Genomic DNA, 21,824 nt, shown 5'->3' on the forward strand with positions numbered 1-21,824 from the left:
CCCCCCTTCCTTCCTTTCCTCCCTTTACCTACTCGCTAGATCCTGGAGCATTAGGGCATTGGGGTAAAGGGCGCCTGAAGGAGAGAGAGAGGTCAGAAGGGGGTACTATTTAGAAGACAAAACCCACGTGTGATGCAAGAATTCTCGTAGGTGACCCCTCTCTCTCTCTCTCTCTCTCTCTCTCTCTCTCTCTCTCTCTCTCTCTCTCTCTCTCTCTCTCTTCGTGTGCTTCTTGTTTTTTTTGTTTTTGTTTTTACTTATTTCTGCTTGTTTTTTGTTGTTGTTCTTGTCATTGTTATTGTCCTGCTGTTTCTCCTCTTCCTCCCTCTTCCATGTCTTTTTTAATTATTTTTTTGCATGTTGTTTACCCTCCTCCTCTTCTTCCTCTCTCATTTTCTTCTTCCTCCTTCTCTCTTCTCTTCTCTCGTCCTCCTCGCCCTTTCAATCTCCTAAGCCTTTTCCTCTTCTTCTTCTTCTCCCTCCTCCTCCTCCTCCTTTGTACTCCTTAGCGGAACTCAATGACCCCGTGACAGTCAGTGTGTGTGTGTGTTTGTGTGTGTGTGTGTTTGTGTGTGTGTGTGTTTTGTGTGTGTGTGTGACAGGTGCGGTTGATAAAACATTGAATAGTGTAAGGACAGGTGTCTATGTCGTGTGTGTGTGTGTGTGTGTGTGTGTGTGTGTGAGAGAGAGAGACAGGACAGTGGAGTGATTTCAGGTGTAGATGAGAAAAAAACCGCACCTGACAACACCAGTTCAGGTGTTCATGACGGGCCCATGTGTGTGTGTGTGTGTGTGTGTGTGTGTGTGTGTGTGTGTGTGTGTATGTGTGAAAGCATTTATAAGAACATAAGAACATAAGAACGTAAGGAGTCTGCAAGAGGCCGGTTGGCCATGTATGTATGTACACATTTATAGACAAAACTAATTGAGTGCTGTAACAACAACAAAATACATATATACACGTAAATTAGGAGCACGGGCAATGGATAAACACACACACACACACACACACACACACACACACACACACACACACACACACGAAACACTGACCCCATACACACACTCACCGCCCCCCCCCCCACACACACACACAAACACATATACAAACAAACAAACACACTGTAAACACTCACCCTGACCGCCTTCTTTTTCGGGTAACCGTAGTCTTCGTCATCGTTGAGTGGGCCGAAGCCAAGGCTCCTGAAACGACGAAAAACACACCATTAGTTACCAGTAGTAGAAGTAGTAGTAGTAGTAGTAGTAGTAGTAGTAGTAGTAGTAGTAGTAGTAGAAGACATGCTTTACCCTCCCACCAATGTCGCCACCTATCTGTACAGGTTATCAACTTATCTAAAGCTTCTATCTATACGTCACAAATCGCCTCTGACCCACATTCTCGGATAACACACATACAGGGACAATATAAATGAAGTCTGCAGAAGCCCCGAGCCATAAATATTAATCATAGCAACCACTTAGCCTCGCCAAGGTGCTTCTCTTTCTCTTCCTCCTACTCCTCCTTCTTCTCTTTCTTCTTCTGCTGTTCCTGTTTGGGGTCGCTGAAGCGGATCATCCATTTCCATCTTCTGTCCTCTGCATCATCGTCTGTCTCCTCAACTGCTCACATGTCTCCATTATCAACATCCATAAACCACTTCTTTGGCCTTCTTCATCTCATCTTTCCTAACATCTCCATCCCCAGCATCCTTCTCTCGATAGATCCAGCATCTTAAACCAGCTCAATCTCATCTCTCTAACACTGTCTTCAAACTGTCTCATCTAACCTGCTTTCCGTCAACCAGAAAATGAAAATAGCAACACTAACATCTCTATCCTCAGCATCCTCCTTTTGATGATCTCAAACTTCACCAATCTCATCTCCGTAACACTGTCTGGCAACCGTCTTAGCTACCCTGCACCCCGTCAACCAGGAAATGAAAATATAAACTCCAAATGAGCTTCTTCTTTGATCTTCCTCGTTTCACCCTTTTAACAGCATCATCTTCAGCATCCCTCACTTGAAATTATCCAGCAGCTTTCCTCCTCCTCAAATGTCTAAACCTAGCATCTCTCATCATCATATGTCCAAACCATCTCATGCTCCCCCTATACCCAGCATTTTTTGTATCTCATCTCTTATATTGCATCTCTTTCTTTCCTCTAATATAAGCAGCCCAGCATCTCTCCTCCTAATGTCTCCGACCCATCTGAAACTCATCTATTTCACAGTGTCTCCTAACCATCTACCCAGCATCTCTCCTCCTCATATGTCCAAATCATCTCAATCTCATCTCCCTAACACCGTCTCCCATCATCTAATGCGCCCTGTACCCCATGAACCAGGAAATAGAACTATGCGTTACAAATACTCCAGTCCCTCCTCCAAGCTCCCGTTCTCTTAGGCTCAGCGCGGAGGAGCGGACACTCTTCACTCCAGGCAACAGTATCGTCATATAAGCAGATTTTTGCGTCTTCTTCGAACCATTCAGTGACCCACAAAGAGATGGGTCACGGGGACGGCACTTGTTTCACCACTAGGGGGCAGCGTGCATTTGACTGATAACGAAACGGGGCAACAAAAGCCTTAGGAAAGAAAGAAAGAGGAAGGTTTAGAGGGACAAAAAATAAGGAAGGGAAGGGAAGGGAAGGGTGTGTGAGGGTAGATAGATGATGGTTGCTTGATAATCATAACAGGACAAAGGTTTAACGGCACGCAGACAGGCTTTCATAGGCAGCAAAAGTGTGACATACGGAAGGGAAGGGAAAGAGAAAGAGGTGAGGATGATCTTTGGAAGGGAAAAGAGAATAAGGAAAAGTTAGATGACGTTCTGGATGAGAAGGAGGAGGAAAAAGAATTACCGGGAAGGGAAAGGGAACAGAGAAAGTTGAGAATATTGAAGGAGGAGGAGGAGGAGGAGGAGGAAATTAAGCTGCAGGGAAAGGAAAGAGAAGAAGGAAAATTTGGATGATGTACTGAAGGAGGAGGAGGAGGAGGAAGAAAATGAGTAACAGAAAAGGAAAAGGGAATAGGGGGAGGAATTAAAAATACTGGAGGAGGAGGAGGAGGAGAAAAATGAGGAAATGAATTTGAAAACGGAGTTGAGAATACTGAAAGAGAAGGAGGAGGAAAACGCGTTGCTGAGAAAGAAAAGAGAACAAGGAAGGAAGGGGTTGAAAATACTCGAGTAGGAGAATGAAAAGGGAAAGGAGACGGATAAGAGCTGATAAGGGCAAGGCTAAATGATAAAGTCTATAATGAGAAGAAGATAAGAACAGAGAAGATATGAAGGGTACAGAGAGAGAGAGAGAGAGAGAGAGAAAAACCTGGCACACAGACAAACAAACAAAATGACCGTGGCACTGGATGGTGTGGGGGGGGTAAGGGGTGAGGGTAGTGACTGTTGACCTTCGCGAGTATGCTAAGGACGAACGGAGAGACTGACAGATTGACCAACAGACAAACCAATGTGAAGGGCTGTCGACTGGAGGGGGGGAGGGGGGCAGTGGGCCGGGGGATGAAGCAGTAGTAGTAGCAGTAGTTTTGTTGTTTCTGCAGTAGTAGTAGTAGTAGTAGTAGTAGTAGTAGTAGTAGTGGTAGAAGAAGAAATTGTAGTTTTATTATTGTTGTATGTGTAATTTATCATGGTCTGATTACGTTTTCCATCATTTTATTTCTCATCTTTTCCTCCTCCTCTTCTTCCTTCTCATCCTCATCCTGCTCCCTCTCCTCTTTCCTCTTCCACTCACCTTTTTCAATATTCTTCTTTTCGTGTGTGTGTGTGTGTGTGTGTGTGTGTGTGTGTGTGTGTGTGTGATTCATTAACCCTAGAACCCCATCGCTGTTTTTGAGGAACATGAACCACATCGCCGGGAGAATTTTACCCGGTTTTGAAAAATAAAAAAAAATAGTAGTTTTCAATTAAGGTTTATTACAAGTTTTACAGTGAAAAAGGAACTCTTAAACTATAGATTATAAACTTATAAACTTAAATTGTACTTTATTTTAATATTGATATTGACCTTAATAAGGAATAACCTAAATTTGACTAAATTTGAAAAAGTGTTTAGAAAAAAATGTCCAAAAAAAAAGTACTGCAGCTGGTGACTTCTCCTTTGGTACACTAGTTACTAGGTAGTTGGCCCCTCGCCTCAGTCAGTTGCAGCCCACTACTGCCACAGGTAACTGTATGGGATGCACGCGAAAAGTGGCTATATTTTTTTTGTGATTTATATATATATATATATTTTCCAGAGCTGATAATGACTTTTTTCAACATGGAATGATGAAATACAATAAAAAATTGTCTTCCACATCACTTTCAATATCTCTAAATTCTTCCAGGTCATCAACACACTCACTATCTGAGCTATCATTTACTGAGAGGAAACCAGATTTGTTCATCGTCTCCACAAGTTCCTCCTCAGTCAGCACTTTGCCTCGGGCAGCCATATTTTCTGTTTATCTGTAATAATTACTAAATATCTGAAAAGAAACACACGTAAGATATCACTAATAGTTACAGGTAAACACATCGTCGGGAGAATTTCACCCGGGTAAAATGTCTAACGTCCACCACATCGTCGGGAGAAATTCTCCCGAAATAACGGTTTTCCCCTCGCCGTGGAAAATTCCAGGCACGGAGCCGGAGCGCACACCCACCCTTCACGATGTCTCACACAACCCTGCGGGTACACAGGCGGCCAGCTGGTTCCCGCGCTTTCTTCATATTTAACTACGTGGTAACCTAGGAGAGTCGGGAGAAAATCACCCGGCAATGTGGTTCTAGGGTTAAGCCACTGTCGAGAATTACTTAACATATAGAGTAGTGAATTCAGCGCTCTGGGTATAGCTAGAAAATGACCTCTTGCAGACCCCTTATGTGATAATGTATTAGCTTCTTCTGTCCATCTCTCCCTTCTTTATCTTTCCGTCCCACCCTTCCTTTCTCCCTCCCTTTCATATTCTGTCTATCTCTCCCTTGACTTTCATATCTATCCTTCCACCCCACCTTACTTTCTCGTCCCCTTCTTCCTTCCATTCGTCTATCTCTCTCCCTTTCCTCTCTTTCATACCTATCCCTATTTCCACCTTCCTTTCTCTCCCCCTTTCCTTCTCTCTCTTTCATATCTATCTTCTGTCCCATCTTGCCTTCTCGCCTCCCTTCTACCCCTCTAACTTCACCGTTTTTTATGTCTTTCTTCTTACGTAATATCTTCCTGGTCTAATGCACTGCAACCTCATCACGCCTCTTGTTCGTCCGTATGACCTGAGCCACATTAATAACCTGCTACTGTGCTTCCTCCTCTCCTCTGTCTCCTCTCCTTTACCTTCTCTCCTTTCCTCCTCTCCTCTCTGTTCATAGCCGTATAGCCCCTCTGTCAAACTCGTACCCTGGTCACCTTTCAAATTATTTTTCTCTCCTCCTCTTCCTCTTCGTCCTCCTCTGTTGATGATTCTTTTCTTTGTTCTCACGCCTCCTCCTCCTCCTCCTCCTCCTCCTCCTGTTTTCTTGTTTCTTTGCTTCCTCATTCTTGCTTTCTATATTTGTGTCTGTGATGTTTCTTCTCTTCTTCTTCTTCCTCTTCCTCTTCTTCGGCTCTTCGTTTCTTTGTGCTGCCAACTCCTCCTCCTCCATCATTCATCTTGCTGTTTCTTTTCTAGTCCTTTCTTTTTCTTCTTTTTCTTCTTCTTTTTCATCCTCGTCTCCTCTTCTTTTCTTCTTTTTTGTTGTTCTTCCTTTGCAATATTTTTTTCTTAAACTCCTCATTTTTCACTTAGCATTTTCTTTCGTCTAGTCTTCCTGTCATTATTTTCCTCTTCTCTACTTCCGTTATTTTGTTTTCCCCTCTTATTTTCCTACTCCTTCTCTTTCTCATTATCTCTTCCTCCTCCTCCTCCTCCTGCTCCTTCTTCCTTTCCTCATTATCTCTTTCTCCTCTTCCTTTCCTCTTCTTCCTTAGCCAACTCATACACACATACTCATTTTTTTTTCCTTTACGACTTTTCTTCCCGTTTCTTTCATCAGGCATTCCCATTCTCTTCGTCCTTTCCTTCCCTTCCAGACACGTGCTTCCCTCAACAATAGTTCATTATGAAAACACAGATGGGGTCCTGTCCGTGTGTGTGTGAGTGTGTGTGTGTGTAGGAGAGAGAGAGAGAGAGAGAGAGGGGGGGGGGGAGGGGAAGATCTGGGAAGAAGGAAGGAAGAAAATGAGAGAAGAATAAAGAGAAACAAGGGGGAAAGGAAGGAGAGGAAAAGGAGAATGAAGAAAGAAGAGAAAGAGGAAGAGGAGAAGGAAGATGAAAGAAAGATGACAAGGAGAGAATAATAAAGAGAAACAAGGGAAAGGAAGGAGAGGAATAGGAGAACGAAGAACGAAAGGTGAGAGAGGAAGAGGAGAAGAAAGATGAGAGAGAGAAAAGGAAGGAAGACAAGATGAAGAGAATAAAGAGAAGGAAGAGAAGGAAGAAGGGAGGAAGAGGAGAGAAGGAAGGAAGACAAGGAGAAGAGAAAAAAGAGAAGGAAGAAGGGAGGAAGAGAAGGAAGGAAGACAAGGAGAGAAAGAATAATAAGGACAAACAGGGGAAAGGAAGAGAGGAGGAAGAGAAGTGAGGAAGAGAGAGGAAGAGTTAGAGAGAGGAAGGAGAAGGAAGACAGCGGAGAGAAGAATACAGAGAATGGAAAGGAAGAAGGGAGAGAGGAAGAGGAGAAAAAAGGAAGATGAAAGAGAGAAGAGAAGAGAAGACCAATAAATACTAACACAATTCCACCGTTTATCCTTTCCACTCCTCCTCTATAACCTCTTCCACCTCCTCCTCCTCCTCCTCCTCCTCCTTGACTCATGACGTAAGCACCCACCATCTCGCCTCACACTGACGCATGAAGATACATATTTGACGCTCCTCCTCCTCCTCCTCCTCCTCCTCCTTACCCTAACACGTTGCCTGCCTTTCCTGGCCCTCACCACCTCCACCTCCACCACCACCACGTCACCCTGAATAACCACACCATGTTACAGGTATAGTATTGCAGCAACCAAGAGGAGGAGGAGGAGGGAAGAGGAGGAAGAGGGAGGAAGTGAAGTAAGAAGAAGGGAAGGGAAGAATATGAAATAAGACTGGAGGAAAAAAGGAGAGAGGAGGAGGAGTAAAAGGAGGAGAGGAAGAGGAAGTGAGGTAAGAAGGGAAGGAAAGGGAAGAGTATATATGAAATAAGACTGGAGGAAAAAAGGAAAGGACGAGGATCAAAAGCAGGAGAGAAAGAAAAAGGAAGGAGGAAGAGAAAGAGGAACAGCAAAAGGAGGAAGAGAAGTGAAGAAGAAAAAAGGAGGAAATGGGAAAAGAGGAAGGATATGAAATAAGGCGTAGTAAAGAAGAAGAAGAAGAGCCTTACTACGCATGACCCAGGCTGTTGAAAAATGGGAAGGAAGGGAACGAAGGAAGGGTCAACAACATTTCCTCTTGACAAAAAAAAATAATATGACCTGAGGACGGACACACGGAGGGAGGAGGAAGAGGAGGAGAGAGGGAGGTGGAGGGGAAGGAATAAACGAGAGAAAAAAAAGGGTGAATAAAAACAAGTGACACACACACACACACACACACACACACACACACACAGAGACAGCATTAGCGGCCACGTGACCTCCTCGGCGATAACGATGTACGATAATTTCCGAGCCTCGACGCTATTGATTGGAGGAAGTATCGTACCGCCTGACCTCTCCCCTCCCCCCCTCTCACTCTTTCACTCTCAAATTTTTCCACTTTTCACTCAGGACAACCCTTTTTTTAGTCGAATTTAGATACTGTGTTCACTTTTTTCGATACCGTAGTGAGAGAGAGAGAGAGAGAGAGAGAGAGAGAGAGAGAGAGAGAGAGAGATTATTTATTGTGCGGTGGATTGTAGTGAAAGGTCGGACCGGACTGGACTCACGTATCTATGGGTCATGTAAGGAAAATAAGATAACAAGTCCATAGAAGGAAAAAAATAACATTCCTACGTATAAGTTAGTTAGTTACCATTTTCCTAACTTGTAAGAGGAGAGAATGAAGAGAAGGAATGAAGAGGAGGAGGTGAATAAGGAGAAGAAAGGATGGGAGAAAGGAAGAGAAGAAAGGAAGGCAAAGGGCAAGAAAAGAGAGAAGAATAATGAGAAACATGGGAAAGGAAGAAGGGAGAGAAGAAGAAAAGAAGAAAGGAAGACAAAGAGCAGAATAAAGAGGGACGAGAAACGAAGAAGAGAAAGAAAAGGAAGACAGAGAAAAAGACAAGAATAAAGAGAAACAGGGGAAAGGAAGAAGGGAGAGAAGAAGAAAAGAAGAAAGGAAGACAGAGAAAGAGCAGAATAAAGAGGGACGAGAAACGAAGAAGGGAAAGAAGAAAAGGAAGAAAGACAGAGAAAAAGACAAGAATAAAGAGAAACAGGGGAAAGGAAGAAGGGAGAGAAGAAGAAAAGAAGAAAGGAAGACAGAGAAAGAGCAGAATAAAGCAAAACAAGGAAAAGTAAGAGTACCACCACATAGCTTACAGAAGGAGCATTATAGCTGAGGGGTTTTGACCAGATACCGAACCGCCCGTAAAAGCATTAAAACCTCGTCCTTACATAAGCTTACATACTTGAAGAAACACTAAAATCGTTCATACGTATATTGCCACTCAAAATCTTTTCCACAACTTGTATGAATATAAGTAAAGGGTTTTCAGAGTGACCAAAGAACGAGCCACCTCAAAACTCGTACTTATTTTAGCTTACTTATTAGAGGAAAAAAAAAATTCATACGTATATATCCACTCAAAACCTTTCCCACAACTTGTATGAATATAAGTAAAGGGTTTTCAGAGTGACCAAAGAACGAGCCACCTCAAAACTCGTACTTATTTTAGCTTACTTATTAGAGGAAACAAAAAACTATCATTCATACGTATATACCCACTCAAATACCTCTTTCACAACTTGTAAGAATATAAGAGATTTAAGTGTGGACAAATAACTAACCACCTCAAAACTCGAACTTATATTGGCTTACTTACTAGAAGAAAAAAAAATATATATCATTTATACGTATATTCTCACTCAAATAGCTACCTTTTTTTCACAACTTGCAGACGTCTCTCTTTATTCTTCTCTTTTTCTGTCTTCCTTCCTTTTCTTCCTCTCTGTTCTTCCTTCTCTTTAATCCTTCACCTCCTTCTATTATACTCTTCATCCTTCTCTCCCTGTATTCCTTCCTCTTTCTCTCTCCCTTCTTCCTTTTCACTCTTCTCTATATTTTCTCTTTCTCTCCTGTAAAGTTTTAAAAATGACCGAATAACAAGGCGAATCTAAAAGCAATAAAAACTCGTACTAACATAACCTTACATACTTGAAAAGCAACTAAAATCAAGTATATCCCCACCAAATAGCTGCCGTATACCTTTTCTCTAGCTTATTAAGGGAGAATATATTATATATGAAGGGTTTTGAACAAGTAACAAGACACCCTTTCCCCCTTTCCCTCCCACCAAAAAAGAGCAATTCGTACCCAAGTCTGACGTGTAGAGAGGTTGTCGGTCCACGTGAGCCTAGTGATATCCCTCCCAAGTCTGCCTTTGAGAGAGGGGAGCTCAGACTCAGAGAGAGGCTTTACTAAGTTTTCTCTCACTAACAGCCGCCGCCGAGTGGCTTAAAACTACCCACATGCTGTCCAGAAGACCACCTATCAACCTGGACTCTAGATTCTAGGATAAAAAATGAGCTCTGGGAGGGCAGCATGAGCCAATGCAAGATGGCGCCACTATAAACACTCGCCTGCGCCAGAACGGGCTGGGCCGACCATCAGGACCCACCGGAAAGAAGCCTTGGACCGACCATCAGGTTCCACCGGGAAGAAGCCTACCGGCGCAATAGGCAGCGATGTAAAAAAAAAAAAAAGTAACGTTTTCTAAATACTATTATTGGTCAGCTAGAACCCTCCACGAAAAATCTATATAAAGTTAAACCAATAAAAATAAAGCTAAAATTAGTTCCTGGTGACATCTCAAAAGTAAACACGTGTCACGCACATACGCACATACCAAGATAAATTTGGATGTTATGTGAATAAGGTTACTAAGAAAAAGTGAGTGACAGAGAGAGAGAGAGAGAGAGAGAGAGAGAGAGAGAGAGAGAGAGAGAGAGAGGAGCTTCAACCGTCATCTCTACACCTCGTGACCAAATTCAACACACACACACACACACACACACACACACACGTTGGCATGCATCCCTTCCTTTTCACTTTTTTTTAAGTGTTGAAGAAAAAATTGAAAACGGAAATAAAGAAGAACGTTTGTTGAATATCTAATTGACACGAGGAGAGAGAGAGAGAGAGAGAGAGAGAGAGAGAGAGAGAGAGAGAGAGAGAGAGAGAGAGAGAGAGAGAGAGAGAGAGAGAGAGAGAAAAGGAAGAGGAGGAGAGGGATAGAGAAAGACAGATAGAAGAGAGGAAAGAAAGAAAAAAGACAGAAAGAAACGTAAAAATAAGGAAAAAGATATGGAAGGAAGGAAGGAAGGAGGGAAGGAAAGAAAAAGAGAGAGAGAGAGAGAGAGAGTAGTGTGTAATGCCCCAGGATAAGCAGGTATACGGGGAAGGAGCGAGTCACATGTTTCGCCTTTCCGGAGCCGAACTGGGAAGGATAACGTGATATGTGTGTGTGTGTGTGTGTGTGTGTGTGTGTGTGTGTGTGTGTGTTGCGGTAGGTCGTTATAATGGATGGTGTTATTAAAGAGGATCAATGTGTATTTCTTTCTTTGTTTGGTTGTTGTTTGTTTGTCTGTTTGTTTGGTGAGTGGTGGGAGGTTTGTTTTGCTCTTTTTTTTTTTTGGGGGGGGGGTGATGATGATGATAATGATGATGATATGAAGAAGATGATAAGAAGAAGAATGGCAATAATAAGAATAAGAATAAGATTAAGAAAAAGAAAAGGAGGAATAATAATAATAATAAAGAGAAGAAAAAGAAGTGGAAGAAGAGGAAGAAGAAGAGGTCAATAATAACGGAAAATATAACAGGAAAACATTACACACACACACACACACACACACACACACACACACACACACAGTCACCACAAACACCACCACCTTCTTGCCCATGACCTTTCTGTGTCCCATCGATAACACACACACACACACACACACACACACACACACACACACACACACACCTCCTACGCCTGGCAGTACGCTTCACCAAGAGGTATAATTCGGCCAACATTCCTAAGCGCTCACAATGACTATGACCAAGCTGACGAAGGGTTATGGGGTTCACTTTACTTTTGTTTCGTAGTTCAGTGTCACTCGGGAACTACAAGAACGGTGATCAACGAGGGAACTAAGACGTCTCCATTCTGTAAAGTTCTTCTCTATTTTCTGTATGTCTATCTATCTTAATCTTTGTCTATCTATCCATCTAGTTCTATCTCTATTTCAATATATACCTATCGCTAGCTCTATATCTATATGTATCTATCTGTCTATCTCTATATCTATCTATCTATCTATATTTATATACCGCAGGGCGAAATGAGACCTCCTTTTTCTTGTTCGTACTGTTATTATTATTATTATTATTATTATTATTATTATTATTATTATTATTATTATTATTATTATTATTGTTATTCACCATTACACCCGGCAAGAATATTTCCCCGAGGTTGACTGACTGATATATCGCTTTTTTGTGCGATAAACTATACCTGCAAACAATTTACTGATAGCACAGTAATGTTTATGTTCACAAATATTTCATGCAGGTGAGCCTTGTATTATCGTAAGGTCAGTCGTAATGGAAGACTCACTGCAGCACAATCTGACCTAAGGAAGTGTTTATAATCATTTAGTAGTGTCTCTGCACATGACATGAGGGTTTGAAAGACTGCAGTCACACACGAGTCATTTTCTTTTTATTTTTATATATCGATGTTACAGCGCTTACCGGGGCGTGAGGCGTTAAGGGGCTATTACACTGGGCAAATTTTCCGTGGATCTTCAGTCAAACCACGATTTCCGCAAACGTGGTTGTCATTTGTTTCTTGTTATTGCTGATGATGATGATGGTGAGTAATACCGTCGTCCTCTGGTGAAATCTACCGTAGCTTTGGAAGATCGTGGACACGTCAGAAAACCACGGAAATGAGAACCACGCCAGCGGAAATCGTGGTTTGACTGAAAATCCACGGAAAATTTGCCCAGTGTAATAGTCCCTTCATAAGGTGCCGGCGCTTCCACCTACACGTTGGTATTGTCAGACGCTTCCGCTTTTCACATCAACTATTTCCAAAGGCCAAAAAGGAGATCAATCGGGTTCTCATGAGTGTTTCCCAAGGTTCACGGTACAGAGGAAGGGTCACACTACAACCAGGGTCATAAAAGTAACCATGGAAATGCACAAAACTCCTAGGAAAGTCTTGTCAAATAAGTGAACCGGGCCACGAAATCTATAGTAATACGACCCTGAGCAGAGTCTCAACCTTAGGGGAGTTTCAGAAATTCCCGAGATTACACGAAAATTCCTTAGATTTTTACAGGTTGTGTATAGTGCTTATATATCTTATTATTCTTATGTAAACGCAAATATACGAATGATAAAATGATAGAACCGTGATACTGACAACAAAATTCATTTGAAAAATAATGCCAAAATCAGACACAGTACCTATATGAGAACTTACTCGTGCCTCTACACCATCCTTGTTATTATCAGGCCTTTATTTAAGAGAGTAAGCAAAAACAATTATATATATATTTTTTTCAAGTTTAATGCCCTCATCTTCAACCCATACAGAGAGAGTAGCCGTTATGACGAATTTAGCTGATAATCCTTAAAATCCCTTAAAATTACAAATTCCTGAGAAAATTCCTGATCATGCTTTACAGAGACAAATTCCTCAAAATCATGAAAATTCCTTAACACGTATAAACACTGCTTCCAGGCACATGGCTTGAAAGACACAGCCGGCTAAAAACAGCCTAGATTTGTTAACGTTTCTAAACTCTCCTCAGACTGGGACAATCATTTAACATTTTTACCATTTTTTTTTTTTTGTTACGTATATGTCATCGCCGTACCTTGGTGCTCTAATTCATCAACAGGGAATGAATGACGTAGTAGTAAATCTGCCGGCGCTCCATTCATAATTATCTATGGATGCGATGTAGGTTATAATGCACTGGTATACATTGATGGAAACTGTGCTGATAAAGTCTACGGGTCGAGCAAGCCATAGTTCAGTTTACTTTCTTTGACAAGCAAAGGTTTCCGGTCTAACGAAGCCTTGGCCATTCCAGCCTCAAAATATACTTGCGCATCATACCTGTGTGTGTGTGTGTGTGTGTGTGTGTGTGTGTGTGTGTGTGTGTGTGTGTGTGTGACTGCGTATGTACTATGAATCTATCCATTTGCATTCCTGTCTATCCATCCATCTATATATAGCCGAACACGTGAATCGTAGGTAATTGGCTTAGTGTTTTTGAGGCATCATGTAGCACGCTCGGTGATTGGCTTAGGGCGGCGCGGTGACGTCACGGAGTGTGGTGACCTGGCGGGGGGCGACCGAGGCGAGGGGCGGCCGAGGCTGGGGACGGCCGGGGCGAGGTATGGCAACTATAGGCGACACACGGAGGAAGGAAATCGCCTCTACGGGAGTTCATATAAGGCCACCACATGCCCAACCCGTACGGAAGGCTTGTATACGAATTTCTTTAATGAATCTAGGACTCAAAACCCTTCCCGCCCTCCTCCTTGCCCCGAAATACAGTCAGTCAGAGCGGTATTGAGCAGCGCCGGGGGTGGTGGTGGCGGCGGCGGTGAGCAGGAGAGCGAGCGTGAGAGGCCTCGTGACCACCAGGCTGTGGGTTAACACGTGCCTCACACCCACTCTCTCTCTCTCTCTCTCTCTCTCTGACTTACCTATTTAGTATTCTTGTCTTTGTTTCAATAATGTGTTTTTATTTTCGTTTGTAAGTTTGAGGAGGCATGTCCTTAGTGTGTGTGTGTGTGTGTGTGTGTGTGTGTGTATGTGTGTGTGTGTGTGTGTGTGTGTGTGTGTGTGTCGATGGGTAAGTAAAGTTGATTAAGAGAGAGAGAGAGAGAGAGAGAGAGAGAGAGAGAGCGCATCGTGATGTGGGGTGTGGTGTAACATGTGTGTGTGTGTGTGTGTGTGTCGCTCGGCGCCAGTAACTTTGGGAACAAACACCCATCAAGGTGAGGAAGTATACCAGTGCCAACACACACACACACACACACACACACACAGCCCATTGTACTTTTAATTGGGATTTCGTTGTGTGTGTGTGTGTGTGTGTGTGTGTGTGTGTGTGTGTGTGAAGTCTCGGTCTAAGGAAGTAGAGGAGGAGGAGAAGGAGAAAGAATAAAAAGAAGAGGACGTAGGAAGCTCTGGGGTTGTGTATATATCATTATCATTATATTATTATTATTATTATTATTATTATTATTATTATTATTATTATTATTATTATTATTACTACTACTACTATTACTGATGCAGTTTTGTAACAACAGAAGCTTATTAATAAACAATGTCTCTCGTGTGTGTGTGTGTGTGTGTGTGTGTGTGTGTGTGTGTTAACACGCATGCACTTCCTGCCTCGTGCCATGAATAACTCAAATAGCACAGAAAATGGAGAGAGAGAGAGAGAGAGAGAGAGAGAGAGAGAGAGAGAGAGAGAGAGAGAGAGAGAGCATGGAACAGGTGAATTGCATAGGAGGGAGGAACGAACGGAGAGAGAGAGAGAGAGAGAGAGAGAGAGAGAGAGAGAGAGAGAGAGAGAGAGAGAGAGAGAGAGAGAGAGAGAGAGAGAGGGGACAGGAAGGAGGTATGGATATGGAGGAAAGGAGAAAGAGGAGGAGGAGGAGGAGGAGGTGGAGAAGAAGAGGACAACAAGCTGATAGAAAAACAAGAAATATATGAAAGAAAATCAAAAAGAAGGAAAGAAAGAAAGAAGGAAGGAGAGGAAGAGGAAGAAGATAGGACAGACGAAAGGAGGGCAGTAACAATATGAAGCAAAGAAAGAGAACGGATAAAGGAAAGCGAATGAAGGGATTAGGAACGAAAATAAGGAAGAGGAGGATTAAGGAGGAAAGCGAATTGAAAAGGAAAGGAGGCCAGGAGGAAAAGTTTGAGAATGAAGAATGAAGGAGGGAGAGAGGGGGGGAAGAATGGAGAGGTATGACGTAGTGTAGGAGGGAGTGAAGGAAGGAGTAAGAAGGGGAGGTAAGGAGGAGAGGGGACGGAGGAGGTGGATAACGGGGGGGAAGCAGGAGGGGGGATAGGGGCTTTAACACACACACACACACACACACACATGTATCTACACGTGAGTGGGGAACATTCTCTCTCTCTCTCTCTCTCTCTCTCTCTCTCTCTCTCTCTCTCTCTCTCTCTCTCGCCAGTATTAATGTGAGGAGGAAAATGTTGACAAAAAGTATTCCTTGGTGAAATAGATAATTCATGTTACTATTATTATTATTATTATTATTATTATTATTATTATTATTATTATTGACGCGAGAAGGATTTGACGTACGAATTTTGGGCTCGTAAGCCAAAAAAAAAGTGTCTCGTATAATTCTCGAACACTTGGGCCCATAATAATAATCTCAGGTGACAGTTACTCCGGTGTAAACCTGAATTAGAAGGTTAAGATTCAGGTTTATCTTGACATATACGACATTCTTATATCCCAAATGTTTAAATGCCATGTTTACTTCGATTGCTATATTTTTCTAGCAAAAGTTGATGATATAAAACTTAGAATGCATAATGGTCCGGAATTAAGTTTTTTTTTTTTATAGTGAGAAATATTAATTTTATCTTGTGTATGTATGTATGTATGTATGTATGTATGTATGTATGTATGTCTTATAATTCTGCACACTTGATATTTTTGTTAAATACTGAGGGATTAATATATTATGTAATTCATTTTTGTTTTTTTGTGGACAATAAAATCAATCTATCTACCTACCTATGTATCTCTTTATCTATCTATCCATCTATCTATCTATGCATGTAAATTGCAAATATATATAAGGCTTTTTTTTCTTATTTGATGTTATTTTGGCTTTTTTCTTTTTAGTTAGGAGAAGTCAAATGAGATAAGTCCCGAATATGAAAATACAACATCCCAAGAAGTCTATGGATGTTTTTAATTAGGACGTAGTGAAGTGGAGGAAGAAGGAATCAACACGGCGGAAGAAGGAAGTAAGGAAAGGAGGTCACTGGTGTGTTGTTTGCTGTGGATGAAGATGACTGGGAAGAGCTGGGTTTGGGAAGGGGATATGGAGAGGGAAGGCCATGGTGCTGATGATGAGGATGATAACGATGAACCAATTATGTAAAGGACGATCCCGGGTATGTGTAGATAGGACGTGAAAGTAGTTGTAGGAGAAACACTGAGAAGAAGAAAATAAAATGGCATTGATGCATAGAAAAGGATGAGAAAGAGAAGTGAATCGAAATTTACTTACTGAAGGAGATGATTGTAAAGACGAAGAAAAAGAAGATACAGAAAGAAATACAAGGGAGGAAAAAGTAGAAAAATAATTAGTGACCCCAATTAGTGAGACAAATCATAAAACAAATGAATGTAAAAAAGAAGAAAGAAGAAGAAGGATAGATAGGAAGAAAAGAAAGAAAAGGAAGAGGAGGAAAAAGGGGATAAGGGCAATAATTAAAGGAATATAAAGAGAGTGAAAAAAGGAAATGATAATTAGAAAGGAAATAAGAAGGAAAATTAGAAGAAGAATGAGAAGAAGAAGAAGACGAAGATAAACTAAGGCAACAGCTAGAATACATTAACCTTGGTCGTTATTTCACATGGATAGACACGCGCTTAGCAACACTGGACTGACTATATAGTGACCGACCGACTGAGTGGGCAGGGGGACGAACTGACAGACTTGGTGGCTGACTGACTAATTGGACTGACGAACTGACTGACTGACTGAATGAATGACAACGTGGACTGACTAATGGCTGACTGACTGACTGACTGGGAAGGTAGTCTGACTGATTGACTGACTGGGAACGCAGGCTGGCTGACTGACTAACTGGCTGACCGACTCACTGACTGACCGACTGACTGACTGACTGACTGACTAGGATGTTGGACTGACCGACTGACTGAGTGATTGATTGAATGAATGAATGAATGACTGGCACTGACCGACTGAGCGACTGACTGACTGACTGACTGAATGAATGAATGAATGAATGAATGACTGGCACTGACCGACTGACTGACTGACTGGCTGACAGACTGACTGACTAATGCTGATCTCCAAAACTCAACTTCCATCATCGATTAAAAAAAAAAAGTGGGAAAAAAGTTGAGAAAAAAGATGAAGAGAAACATAAATCCAGTCATCACCGAAAGTTTAAGCGAATGAGAGAGAGAGAGAGAGAGAGAGAGAGAGAGAGAGAGAGAGAGAGAGAGAGAGAGAGAGAGAGAGAGAGAGAGAGAGAGCATTGTCGGCTTCATAAATATTAATAAATTACGATTATATTACATTCATGAGGAAACGGTGTGTGTGTGTGTGTGTGTGTGTGTACTTGACAGGGGAAAGGGAAATAAGAGGAAGGGAAGGAGAGCGGTATGATAATAAGCATAGTGAAAAGGAAAAGGGAAGGGAAGAAGGGTGGAATAATATGCTAATGGGTATGAGAATGAACGTATGGGATTCTTCTATAGCACTTTTTGTTTGTCTGTCGTTGAGTTGGCGCCGAGATGAGGAAGGTGGTGGTGGTGGTGGTATGGCGACGGCGGGACGGACTGGGGACGAGCAGAAGGGGGGCGGGGCTGGGGGAAGTGTGTGGGGCTTGGGGGGGGAGGTTAGACGACGACCAAATTCCAATATTAAAGTCCTTGGATGGTACGGAGGTGATGGTGTGTGTGTGTGTGTGTGTGTGTGTGTGTGTGTGTGTTGGAGTGTGGTTACGTAACACTTGTTGATTTTGGGGTGTGCTTGTTACTGTTGCTGTGTTGCGGGCAAAAAATATACTCTAAGCCGCGTGCGTGTGTTTTTTACTGTGTTGTTGGTATAGTAGAAGACAGACAGACATATTGTATTACTGTTTGTGGTATATATAGCTTTTTTTTATACCGTGGTAAAAGACTCGTGTAGTAATGATATAGCCTACTATTTTAAAGCCTTAAGGTTATGGTAGGCCTATATATTAAGAGTAGGCTATAGTGGTGTCATGTTTAATAAATTGTCGTAGTGGTAGAATAATGAGACAAACAATAATCAATGTTTTTATCTTTGACTTTAAAAAAATCTAGGTTAAATATGTGAGGTGGTGGGCCCAGTGCTTTCATAAACATGCAGTACTTACTAATCTATTTATCATTATGTATCGTAGTTGTCGTGTGTGGTGGCATAATGAACTGACGATGTATGCTTCTATGGCTAAATTTAATAATACACTAAGTATACTAATCTATGCACACTTTAATACTACACTATGCACCATGAACACAGGTCAAGACAAGAATGGCATGAATGAGAGCGTGACATTCGTGGTAATAATCTTTCACTAACACGACACCGGTAACACAGCACACCAGGGAAGGGAAGGAGGGTAGGAGGGAGGCGGGGTCGGCACTCTTGATAACAGGACAGACAGACAGAGGCAGTCAGTTTGGGTATGCATGGCACTCACAACATGGCACTCCCACAACAGAAGCAGTCATGGCACGTGGCAGCGGTGATGGGTAATGGATGGGTGGGTGAAAGACAAGCGGCGTGACAGTAGCGTGAGATAACATTATATGGCATTAAAGAGGCGGTAATATTGCTAAGAATGATGGGGTGTTCAGCAGTGAGTGACAGTTAGTATATACATAGATAGACACAGACACAGGAAGAAGTATTAGTGTGTGTATGAAGTAAGGTTTATTGCAAGGACAGTGACATTAGTATACAGATAGACAGACAGACAGACACACAGACAGTACTATTGATATATGAGGTTAAGTTTGTTGCAGCAAGTGACAAAATTAGTTGACAGATACAGACATAGACAGGCAAAGAATATTTGTGGTGTATGAGGTTAGCTTTGTTGCAAGGACAGTGACATGAGTTAACAGACAGACAGAGAGGCAAATAGATGTACACACAGGGAAGATTATTAGTAATGTATAAGGTAAGGTATGTTGAAGGGACACTGACATTAGTAGGCAGGGACAGGCAGAGATATAGAGGCAAGAATATCAGTAGTGAATAAGATCAGGTATGTTATTATCACTATTTAAACAGGTGTGTGTGAATGGCATGCAGGCAGGCAGGCGGCACTCACTTACCTCTCCACTTTGAGGCAAGAGCCGAGGGAGCCTGCGTCCTCGTAATTATCCATTTTCTCTTAGCTTATCGGACGGCACTAATAGGGTCATCTTGTGGTCAGCGACGCAGCCTCAACCTAATGGGCTCTCCCCCGCACACGACACACACACGCACGGCCAATTTGCACTACGATCACACAACTTAGAATATAGAACGACTGGCTAGAGTGGCCGCTGCAGAGCTCTGGCTGGGCGACGGCGTCCACACCTGCTCTCACGTGGCCTCAGATCGACGTCACACCTCACGTGGCAAAGGTGTGCACGGCCTGGCCTGCGCACACAACACTCAACCCTCTCTCTCCCTCTCGCCCCTCCTCCGCACCAACGCTCGATACCCGCAGTTTCTTCGACTCTATGGGGTTTATGTGGCACTAGGAGCGATCGTGGGGCCGCTAGCTTGGACGCCCGTTGGTGGAGACGGTCGTGGAACCATTATGAACGCCAACACCAGCAAGGCACCAACACGAGGCAGCCCGGGTGGTGAGACACGTGACCCTGCCTCCTCCTCCTCCTCCTCTATCTTACCCCTCCTCCTCCTGCTGCTCTCCTCTACCCATCCCATCCTCCTGCTCCTCCTCCTCTACCCTTCCTCTCCTCATCTGCTCCTCCTCCTCCTACTCTTCGTTCTCCTCCTTCCGCAGCGGGAATCAGTTGCGTGTAATGTTTTCGCTCGCTCGTGGCAGGAAATGTGGGCACGTAAAGGTCTTTGTAGCCTACTTGTGATGTGTATGAAGTTGACTTTTAATGATTATGAGTTTAGTTAGGTTTATAAGGGTTAATATAGATTGTGTGTTAGTTTGTTAATATATACAGGAACGAGCGTCTTTCTATCGTTGAGGGAGGTACAGTTCAGGTGAAGGGGGGTGTAGGGGGTCATAGGTGGGGGGGTAGGACAAATAATTACAAGAACAAACAAGAGAAAAAAAAAAATCTGCCTGGCACCTCCCTCTCAAGCCTTCCCTCCCTCCCTCCCTCCCTCCGCACCACGCGAAACATAGCCTCCGACAGTGCCATCATTTCCGAGGTTTCATATGCATTTCCTAGCCTCAAACTATATATCAGTCACCCTCAAGTACGTTACGCAAAGAGGTCATGCGTTTAGAGTATGTAGATAGTTGGCGTAATGGTGGAAAAGGGAAGGATAGTATTGATTTATTTCCCAGTGAGGTTCCGCGGTATGTAGTCACGTTGTAAGCGGTGTGGAGAGGACACAGAGACAGACAGACAGACAAACACACTGACCGCGCGAATGTGACGGCGAGGGTGTACTCACGCATACACACACACAAAAAAAAGGCCTATATGGTATTCCTGTGGTTGACGCATTGCACCGAAAGCTAGCAAGCAAGTACACACACACACACACACACACACTCTCTCTCTCTCTCTCTCTCTCTCTCTCTCTCTCTCTCTCTCTCTCTCTCTCTCAAAACAAAATGTCAAATCTAAAAACAGCATCGAGGGAAGAAACAAAAATATTTAAAGCAACACACACACACACACACACACACACACACACACACACACACACACACACAGAAAATAAAAACACGTACAGAAATAGCCTAAAAACATACAAATACCATGGCTAGCAAAATCAAAAACAACAGTAAGAATAAATACAGAATAAAAATAACAGTAAAAATAATAAATAAACAAACAAGCAGACCTTATCAAACATCCGACAAAAAAAAAAAAAAAAAAAAAAAGAATGAGTCTGGGATGAGTTGCATAATAAGTGTGTCTAACTTGGCCACTCGCTAGAGGCAAAAGCAATACCTGGGGAGGAGGGAAAGAGAGAGGGAAGGGAGGGAGGGGTGGGTAGGGGAGGGGTCTTCTTGCAACAGTCTCTCCAGCCCTCCTCTCCCCAACCTCCCCAGACACAGGCTACCCAAGCGAGGCAGGAGGAGAGTGGAGGGACGGGGTAGGCAGAGGGCAAGCAAGGAGAGAGTTGGTGCAGGTTAGTCCTCATATCAGAAGGGATTGGGTACAGAGAGGTTGCTGCGTTGATTATATTGTATGTATTTTTTGGTTTTACTGTTTTCATCCATTTGGGGAGGAATTTATCCATTATTATTGCTGTTTTCGTTGTGTATTGGGTCTGCTTCCTGTACCGTAGTCTGTTTTGTAGTATTCACTTTTTCGTTGTTTTGGCTTCTCATGTCTTTATTTTTCACGGTCCATCCATCTCTTCTTCCTCAGTCCCCTCCTTTCTTCCTTTCTCCTTTCTCCTTCTCTCCTTTCCTCCAGTCTTCATCCTACCTACTCCTCACGTGTCCATTTCAACTCAATCCTGCTTCCTGTAATTTCTGCGACTCTCATAACTTCGTAGGCATTTCTTCCTCAGTCTCCTCTTTCTTCCTTCCTCTCCATATCGTACTTCCACTCCTCATTCTACATACTCTTCTTATCTTCTTACGTGTCAATTTCCA

At 42.7% G+C, this 21,824-nt stretch overlaps 1 protein-coding gene across 1 annotated transcript in view; it reads right to left on the bottom strand.

Annotated features, from left to right (window-relative positions):
* The window catches only part of LOC126998816 (transcription factor cwo-like), a 73,993-nt gene extending 54,130 nt beyond the window's left edge, over window positions 1-19,863 (bottom strand). Inside the window, exons 1-2 of the mRNA XM_050860921.1 lie at window positions 19,354-19,863; window positions 1,137-1,203 (exon numbers count right to left, since the gene is read on the bottom strand). Of these exons, the coding sequence (XP_050716878.1) occupies window positions 1,137-1,203; window positions 19,354-19,406 (120 nt within the window). The 5' untranslated portion in view covers window positions 19,407-19,863. The remainder of the gene's footprint in view (window positions 1-1,136; window positions 1,204-19,353) is intronic.
* Window positions 19,864-21,824: the final 1,961 nt, after the last annotated feature.

This window comes from Eriocheir sinensis, chromosome 15, assembly GCF_024679095.1.
Source record: "Eriocheir sinensis breed Jianghai 21 chromosome 15, ASM2467909v1, whole genome shotgun sequence".
NCBI classification, from domain to species: domain Eukaryota; kingdom Metazoa; phylum Arthropoda; class Malacostraca; order Decapoda; family Varunidae; genus Eriocheir; species Eriocheir sinensis.